Raw genomic sequence first — 9,663 nt, 5'->3', positions numbered from 1 at the left:
TGGAAAGGTCTTTGTATAGACGAGCTCAAAAATTTGAAGAAGTTGGCTGTTCTTCTGCTTAACTTTTTGGATACTGCAGTCCTCAGAGATTTTTTACAGACTTCAGAATTCGAGAAAAATGCTGCCAAGCCAGGAGCTGCGATACAGAGTTTCAAATTTTTTTTGCACATTTTTTTGAGGGGTTGTAGGCGGAAATTAGTATTTTAAACAACCATGTAACTGTATTTTGAAAATTTGTATGACAAATTCACAAATTATTTTAAATAAAAAGAGAAGCTTCTCAATTATTATGGAACGGAGAGATTACCTTTATTTGGTCAAAATAATTATCGTTTTCAATCACTTTCAATGGTGTAGTCGACTAACTTAACAATGTAGCTATCTTTACAGCAAACTAAAACCGATGACTAAATCCAATCCCCCAAATCATAACATCAAAACATTGTTGAAATTCTCTTGAATGCAGGCGACATTATACATGGATATAGTTTCCACAACAAATATGCATCCATTTTCACTACGAACAAAATTTGCTTTCATGTTTGATTTGAAGCTCTGTATACAGATGAGATACTCAGTACTGCACTTTTGTCCAGTTTTCGTCGCACAAATTTGATCATTAATGAAGGTTACTTTCAACTAATCTTGTTTATCAATGGCTCTTTCATGGCTTCCCATGTATCTAGTCGTTCCGCAGCTTTCTTTACCTATAAATATAACATACAAAGTTATTAATCATAGCCATTTTCACAATTATACTTTGATACATACAAAGTAGCTAAAGCTAAGATCTGTTCAACAAACACATACAAACATTATCGGACACATAATTGGAGTAAACGTACGCTCAATATTAATTTGTCATACGACAACAATATATTACTATTATGGAACAATCGTCACAAAGAGTTAAGCTATAGAGTTGAGAAATTAAAGGTGTAATCTATAATTGTAAGACGACAATTAAAGGTGTATGAATGTATTATGATGGTACACTATAATAAACATTGTCATGTAGAAATTCAATCAACCTTATTAATTTAGCAATATGCACTCATTTGCGGAATTAAATCAAAATTAATTTTCCTACGTTACATCAAAGATGCAAGATTTTGGGACTATTCGTAACATCAAAATTATGTGTTACACGTTAATTTCTTTCATCATCATTCATGATTTTGGATAATATTCGATTCTTCAACCACTTAAATACTTCAAAAACACGTCTGTTATAGAGAATTAAATGGCTTTATCAACTGAATTCTCGACAAATTAAGACATAATCCAAGTATATCACTGTCCTTGTGGACTGCCTAATTAAACTCGAAAACAAATACGAACATTTACGGTATAATTTCAGTAGTTAACATCTCAATTATCTCTTCTATAAAACGGTCCATACTTCCTTTGGAAAAAAAATGGTCCATACTTGTTGAAATTCGACTAGTCGACTGTAAAAAGTCCGACCAAAACAATTTTTTTACAAAATGGTCCATACTTGTACTACCTATTAATCATAGAATGGAAAAGGAAATTCGTGTTAAAGATTCATCTTAGAGACAGTAAAAAGTTAGACCAAAACATTTTTATCAAGTATAGACGTATAGTTGTGTATTAGTATTACTCCCGTATTATATTTGGTACAACGCTCCAATTAAGTCCTTTAAAAGTTTAAATGAGGTACTCCGACAGTCCGACCACAACAACATATTCATAAAGATACGTACCTAAATCACATAAATATAGAATAAGCATGAATAGCAAATAACAATACCTCTTTTTCCCAATCCGTTCGATATGTGACCCATAGTAGAATAAGAGTTTGTATCACGGTACCTCCGATCATTCCACCCCATATGCCCTACAATGAGACAATGTGTCGACATTTTGTAAGGACGATTAATACAAGTATGAATATAACGTACAACTATACGAGTAATGAACAAAAGAATTTACCTTAACACCAAGCTTAAAGTAAAATCCGAGTAGTACTCCACCAGGGATTCCAACCACATAATAACACGCGACATTTACATAAGCAACAAAGGATTGCCATCCACATCCAACCGCCACCCCTGCAAATTATCATTAACTTTAGCAAAGCATGCATATTCCTGTACTAAGAGATCGCTAAGACAAACATCACATAGATCCGCATCAATAACCATTTAATTTGCAACGGAAACTGTGTGACTTGTTGTATGTGCGTTCATTTCATAGCAATGTTATTATACAGAGTACAACACGTTACAATAATGCTCGTTCTACCTACTGATATAGAGACCTTATTCTGTTCACCTCATTAGATACCAAGTTTAAACGATGCACAAAGTTATTTGTAACATTTTTATGTTAAATTTTAAGTTCCAAAATGAAAAACAAAACTCGAAAATTTTGTTACCTGATAAAACAGGTTGGACACCATTAAGAAGGATAGAAATGGCGAGGAAGGGGGAAAGATCAGCAACAGCTTCAGAGACTTCCGTTCCACCAGTAAAGATGTAACTCAACTGATACCGGAAAATGAGCACAAGGATGGCAAAGACAAGGGCGATCAAGAAGGAAATGGTTGTCACTGCTACAACAGAAAATGAGGCCGATTTTGGGTGCTTTGCTCCTAGCTCATTGCTCACTCTTACACTGTCAATTACAAAAACAAACAATTTAATTACTGAAATCATGTTTTCTTACTTATTACAATTACTGAAGGATCGAGTGTAGCAGCTAACCTTGCAGCTGCATTGAATCCCACCGAAATCATGAACACCCATCCAGAAATTGTCATGCTGCAAGATTTACACAATGTCACAACTCATAAGCTTAAATCATGAATGTATAGTCATGTGCACGGAGTTTTAAGGCTATGTTCTTCTCGGTTTACTTAAATAAGTTACGGATAAGATAAATTGCTTTTAAAACTAACAATCAAATAAAAATCAGTTTAGTTCAGCAATCAGTCAAGTTTAGCAAAAATAAGTTCATCCCGGCAAAAAAAAAAAAAAAAAAAAATCTATGCTAAGCCAAAGTTCAGTACAATGTAATTAATATACATTTAGCAATTATAAGTTGATTAATTGGGACATGTTTGTAGTAGCTAATTATATGCAAAAGTGGAACATACTATACAACTTATTACATGCATTCATGTTCATCTGTCCTTATGCAGGAATAGTAACCTTTTTCGACCAATACGACAAATGACACGTGTATATTCATCATACTAAGAAGAAAAGCCTGTTAATTGCAGTTGCTTTTTTCTCTTTCACCACCCATGAGATAGGAATATCTATGAATAAATGTTGATGCATCTTTTTATGCATTATGTGAGTCCAAGTTGTTCAATTTATTAGAGGTAACATCATCCTAGTAAAGTAAGAGGCCATACTTTTATTGTACAACACTTCTATAGTAACAGTATCCTAATTTAAGGAGACATTAAATGAATTCATTTTCAATGGAGGCCATCATTCCTTAACCCACTCATCAGTAATGAAAGAAGAAAAACAAAATTGAATGATATAAAATTTTAGACCCTACATATTTTTTGGATGATGTAAGACCACATATCATTTGTGATTCCATCTAAGTAACAAGCTACGAGCCTACGAGTAGCTAATACTCCATAGATTCAGCATGACTTGTAATAATTTAGGCCCAAGAATATGTTTTATACTCTATCACACCCCTTCCTCACACAAAACATTCCACTTTAAAAGGAGCGATGGATGAGATTCGAATCTGTGACTTTTATATCACGCTGGCTCTGATACCATATAAATGGAACTTAAGGTAATGGTTGAGTGTTAGTAATATGTTTTATACTCTATCACTAAATAAGTATAAGTGACTATTATTTCCAACTAGGGTGTATTGCATAGGAAAAATGGCGAGTTGAGATTAACTTGAGATTGTAGAGCAAAAAACTCATACCTTACTGAGAGGGAGTCTAAGGCGAGTTGAGCATTATCGAGCAAGCCAGCAATCAACACCAATATCTGAAAATACCAAGTTTCCAAGCAGAGCATCACAGCTGAGGCAGCAGACAACTTGAAGAACTCGTAAAGCCCACTAAACGCAGCCCAACTAAACCCGGTCCAAGTGTACTTGAACCTTGAGCTAACCACAATGTAAACAAATTGTGCCACAACTATGATCCACCACGAAAAACTCAACACCAAACCAGCCCCAAGGAGGCCCCATCCAAGCTTGTAAACCGCAACCCAAGTAAGCCCAATGTGAGCCACTAGGGCCGCGGCTGAGATGTATGCACTTGGGAACACCACACTTTGTGATTGGAGGAACTTTTGTATAGGAAAGTTGCACGCGTACGCAAAAATTTGTGGGATCAAACCATATATGAAAGTCGCGGCTGCTGAGGCTATGTTCTCTGGCTCCCCTAGTAGTAAAAGGATGTCCTTAGAGAAAAGGTACACAATCATTAATGGTATACCGGTGGCCATTAGGAGGACAGTGGACCGTTGCATATAAACTCCAAGCATGTCGTGCTTATTAGCACCGTATGCTTGCCCACATAGAGTTTCCACCGCGCTTCCCATACCAAGCTACATGTGCATACATACATAGTATAGTATAAGTAATAAATCAAGGTACATATGTTGCCTAACGTTATCATATTGTACATATACGTAGGGGTGTACATAAAAAGGACCGGACCTGAAAACCGACCTGACCCGGACCTGTTTGGACCGGACCTGACCCGGACCTGTAGATTCAGGTCCGGTCCCGGTCCTTGAAAATCAAGGTTCCCGGTCCCGTTCTGGATCAGGTCCAAACCCGGGGTTTTCAGGTCTGGACCTGAAACCCGGTAAAAATGCCTTTTTTATTAAAAAAAAATCCAAATTTCAAAACAAGTCTGTTCATTTTTGTAACCCACTTACCCACTAACCCTAACTCACTCCTCACTCACGCACTCTCTCTCTCAGCCGACACCGACACCACACCAACACTCACTCCCTCACGCAGCAGATCTGCACAGACACCAGTCGCCACCGCCCAGACACCAGTCGCCACCATCCACCAGACCAACAGCACGGAAACCTCTACACGCTGCATCAGCCAGACTACCATCTTCGTCCACCTGCACGAACTCCTTCACGGTGGGATTTGTAAGTTCTTTTTTTTTTTTAATTAAATCGAATTATATTTGAATTGGATATTTTTTAATTTGAAATGTTGAATTAAATGTGAGGCATTCATATGTTTATTCATGTTTCAATTGCTAATAATGATTGTTTGATGTTTGCATGTTGAAATTCTGTTTTTTAGTTCATTTTTTTCGAATTCATGTTTTTTTTTTAGTTTTTTATTTATTTAAAGTAACTGTTTTTGAATTTTTTTAGTTCAATTGTTTCGAATTCATGTTGAATTTTGGTTTCTTTCGATTTGTGAGTTTAAAATCTGTTTATATTGTGAATTTGCTGGGAGTAGATTGATAAATCAGGGATAGGCTACTCTACTTGTTGTATAACTTATGGAACAGTTTAAAATCTGTTTATATTTTCAGAATATATGCAATGTAGTATTCTGTGAATTTTTGTAAATTTGTTGGACAGTGTACTAATCAAATGTAATTTAATGAATTATTTGTTATATTTGAGACTTAGAGATTTTATGTAGTTTTTGTTATTGATATTTTTAGGTTTTATGTAAACAGGTCCATAAACAGGTCTATAAACAGGTCCAACAGGTTATTTATTTTCTTTTTTTTTAAAAAAAACACACAAAATAGGTCTGTTCAGGTCTGGACCTGACCCGGACCTGATTGCTCAGGTCTGGACCTGACCCGGACCTGCTGAATCAGGTCCGGTCCCCGGTCCTCAAAATTGGCTGATTCAAGTCCCGGTCCTAACAGGTCCGGTCCAGGTCCGATCCGGTTTTAGACCGGTGTACAGCCCTACATATACGTGGTCGTTGACAATGTGACAACTAATAAGGTGGTGTTACTCTATTAAACGAATAAGTAACGATATAAAATATAAAGGGTGTATATTGCACGAAACCATTTCACGAGTACAATTATAAATAACCAATGTAATTTAAATGCACATAAAATTGACAAATGCAAACCTATTTGAAATCCCTTACAAATTATGCCATAAGATTATGAGGGTCAAATCAACTTACAAAACAATTAGGTGACGAATATTCTTTTATCCTTTCCTTTCTACTCTTAAAAAAAAAAACTTTTTTTTATTTTCGCAAAATTAAGTTACTACCTCTATTTCATATTATTTGCAACGATTTGACATAAAGTAAAGAGAAAAAACGTAGCATATAATATAAAACGGAAATAGTAATTTGACATGAGTGAGATTTTAGCCCCATATGTCATTTTCCATACAAAATTTGAGTAAAGTGAGATATTGCAAGATACACCTGCATACAGTCATAGAAAGTCACGTGATCACGTTGACAAGTCCATGCCTACAGGCCACAGCCGTCTTGTCCTTACTGCACGTCTACATTAAGACAAAAGCATTCATCTACCTTTTTTATCTTACCAACTCTTACACTTTCAGTCTTTCCATATTAAAGTATCTACCAAAGTAATCGTATTATATTACTCCTAATTGTAAGCTGAAATTTTAATACTCCTTATTTAATACGGAGTACTTGAACAAATCTAATGTCAATTAGTATCTCTTTGTTATTAAATTATTCCCGGTAGTACAATCAAATAGTTAGAAATATGTATGAAAAAAGGATAAATCTAGCGTCAATTAGCCAAGCAAGTTTGGTGAAATTAGTAAGGAGCACACCTTGTGATTTCGAAGTCAGGAACTGAAGTCTCATCAGTTACATTTGCTTTTTTTTTTTGAATGGAAACGCTCAACGAGCGCATCAGTTACATTTGCTTAGAAATAGAGGGATTCTCTAAATTCCTTTCCCCTCTAGAAGGCAAGCTGGACGCTGGACTAACATGTGAAAAGTGTTGTTCGATATTGTCCTTCATTTCATGATTGATGATAATTCTCATCTAACGTCAACTATTCACGCTATGGCACAATGTCGCCAAGCACAAAAAATATGATGTGCAATATGATATATATACGTGTATATAAAAAATTCTGATAAAGGGTCTGTTCTCATACGATTATTTTCAATTTAGTTTTGCTCTAATAAGTTCAGTTCATTTCAATTTAGTTCAATTTAACTCATTTTAGTCAAGGAAAACAGACTCATAGTAATTAAGTATATTATCTTTAAAACTTTGACCCCTCAATTTATGATCCAAGATCCGCCACTACTATTAGCCCATAAAACATGCTCGACATCGCTCACAACCATCTTTAGACTAAAGTCAAACAACCCGTTTGAGTACTAGTGGACTTTTATTATAAAGCCATCTTTATCACGACAGTGAATGTTTCTCGCAACTCAAAGTCCGTCTCAAATACAAGTACAATAAATAAGAAATGGTATATACGTTCCAAACAACATCAGTATATAATATTGACAAGTATTCCATATTCTACAAATTTAGAACATGACTACCACCAAATCTACTCCTCTTAACAAAATATGCGTGTCATGTTAATTTGTCCAATTACTGAATTGTTCTTTTCAAATCAAACTTTGATACCTACCATTAATTTTTATTATATTCTACTTTACCTTACCCATTTCTTTTTTTAACCAAATTTTGGCATGTTCTGCAGTAATTAACTGATTACCATTAATGAGAAATTAACACGTAGTATACTAAAATGGACAAAAGACTAGATAAGATAATGAAAGGTTGGAAATTTTCGGAACATTCTATTTTTGTGACCTTATTTTCAAATTCAATACGAGAAAATTATTTATACGAACTTGGTCTAATATACAACGGGTATATCGTATAAAAGTACGATTATCTCAAATGATCGAAGTTGATTTTTATTTTAAATGTCTAATCATGTGGGTTACTTATGTCATGTCTCATGTTACATATTGGTTGTATTCAATGCCCACATTCAATAATTACTAGTTCCACTATATATTATTTGCAACGATTAAACATTTTTGTTGTTTACTTAACGTCAAATCGTTGTAAACAATATGTAACGGAAAATAGCCAAAAGTTAATCACCACAAAAAACTGAACCTATTTAGTTATCGCGATTTTTTAAAAATAAATTTAATACGGAGTAATTAAAAGTTTACAACACATGACGCAACAACTACATTTTTTTTTTTAGTATACTCACTTGTATATTTTATTTTCAACATACTAAAAAATGAAAATTAATGATATACGAGAAACTTATGCCGAGGAAATAGGATTGAAATTAATAATTAATTAAAAAATAAAAAAAAATATGTAGGAAAAGAATAAAGTTGGTACCATGAGACCGTAGGCCAAGAGTTGAACGCCGTTATTGCCGAGAGAAGTGGCCGCAAGTTCAAGATTACCGAGGTGACCGCAAAATATTTGTGTGGACATCGATATCATGTTGTTTAGCAAGTACACTACAATTGCGGGTCCCGCAAGTGGGACCAAATAGGTCATTTCTAGCCACGTGGCAAGCCATATACGACGGAGGAATGACGTGTCACGGTCGCTTAAAGTCTCTTCTAAAGCCGAACTCGTCTCCTCTGCCGCCGCCTTCTTCGGCGGAAGGAGAGGAGGTTGGGATGTGAGGAGAGGCTCCTCAAAGTCACCTCTAGAGCCCATGTTATGGGTGGTATGGTGTGGTGTGTTGTGTTGTGTTTTTTTGGGTTGGTGTGAATTGTTTGGTAATATAATTTGGTAATAGAGAAATTTGGGAGAATTTATATTGAGAAGTTGAGGGTGGGGGAAATGTTGTGGCCTAGTGGGGTACATAAAAAAAATATGAAGAAAAAAAAAGGGGGGTTTATGTAATTTTATGGCTATAAAATAATTGTGGGATATCTATAAAATAAAGGGGTTGGAATTTGGAAATATCAACTAAACCACAAGTTTAATTGTGTAGGTGGGTAAATTAGAGCCATGTTTGGAAGCATATAGTACAGTAGTACTATAGTATGGAACTATGAACTATGGAGTGTGTTTCATGTTTTTAAATTTTAGATTTTGTAAAATGGTTAATTATTTATACATACAAAGTACTCCGTACTATATCAACGATGGTAGCTTTTTATAACATACTTTCTCCGTTAATTTTTAGTTACATGTTTGAAAAATTACACTAGTAACATTATTTTCAGAAGCATTATTTGATTATCTTTGTTGATTTATATGTTCGGTAAAATACAGTCTCGAATAATATGAAGCGAAGAAGGTATTTTTTTCAACAAATATATTGAGCTTGAGCATGGTATATTGGTATTTAGTGATAAGGGTCTGTTCACATGTACTGAACTGAACTGATTGGAGCTAAACTAAACTGAACTGAGCTGAAATGAATATTTTATGAGAGAGGGAAATTAGGAGTTGAAGTGAACTGAACTAATTTGAGCTGAACTGAACTGAAATTAAGTAAATGTGAATAGGCCTTTAATTATATAAATGCATTTAAGAACATGATAAGTTGTTTTGATGGTAACATATATGTGCACTAGGATAATTATAAATTTTCTTGATATGTTTCCTAAATAAACAACTTTAATAATAATGATGCAAAAGTGTATAAAAATTTCAATTATACTTGTACTTGATTTCCTTCCTTATTTAATTGG

At 34.5% G+C, this 9,663-nt stretch overlaps 1 protein-coding gene across 1 annotated transcript; it reads right to left on the bottom strand.

Annotated features, from left to right (window-relative positions):
* Positions 1–284: 284 nt before the first annotated feature.
* On the bottom strand, positions 285–8,849 carry LOC110731347 (protein DETOXIFICATION 40-like). The gene is made up of 7 exons (XM_021911197.1): positions 8,348–8,849; positions 3,931–4,562; positions 2,730–2,786; positions 2,402–2,640; positions 1,957–2,075; positions 1,775–1,861; positions 285–707 (listed from the first exon to the last, which is right to left on the bottom strand). Exons 1-7 carry the CDS (start codon positions 8,825–8,827, stop codon positions 636–638), a joined length of 1,686 nt encoding a protein of 561 aa, XP_021766889.1. The 5' UTR covers positions 8,828–8,849; the 3' UTR covers positions 285–635.
* Between the last annotated feature and the right edge of the window lie 814 nt (positions 8,850–9,663).

This window comes from Chenopodium quinoa, unplaced genomic scaffold (assembly GCF_001683475.1).
Source record: "Chenopodium quinoa cultivar QQ74 unplaced genomic scaffold, ASM168347v1, whole genome shotgun sequence".
Taxonomy (NCBI): domain Eukaryota; kingdom Viridiplantae; phylum Streptophyta; class Magnoliopsida; order Caryophyllales; family Amaranthaceae; genus Chenopodium; species Chenopodium quinoa.
This window is presented reverse-complemented; position numbering and strand designations above follow the sequence as displayed.

Excerpts from the sequence above, each read along its gene's own strand:
- LOC110731347 (XM_021911197.1), bottom strand. The coding sequence starts at position 8,827 with ATGTACCCCACTAGGCCACAACATTTCCCCCACCCTCAACTTCTCAAT. Across the intron at positions 2,641-2,729 it reads GGATTCAATGCAGCTGCAAG|TGTAAGAGTGAGCAATGAGC; the intron begins GTTAGCTGCTAC and ends TGTAATTGACAG. Across the intron at positions 708-1,774 it reads GAACGGATTGGGAAAAAGAG|GTAAAGAAAGCTGCGGAACG; the intron begins GTATTGTTATTT and ends TTATATTTATAG.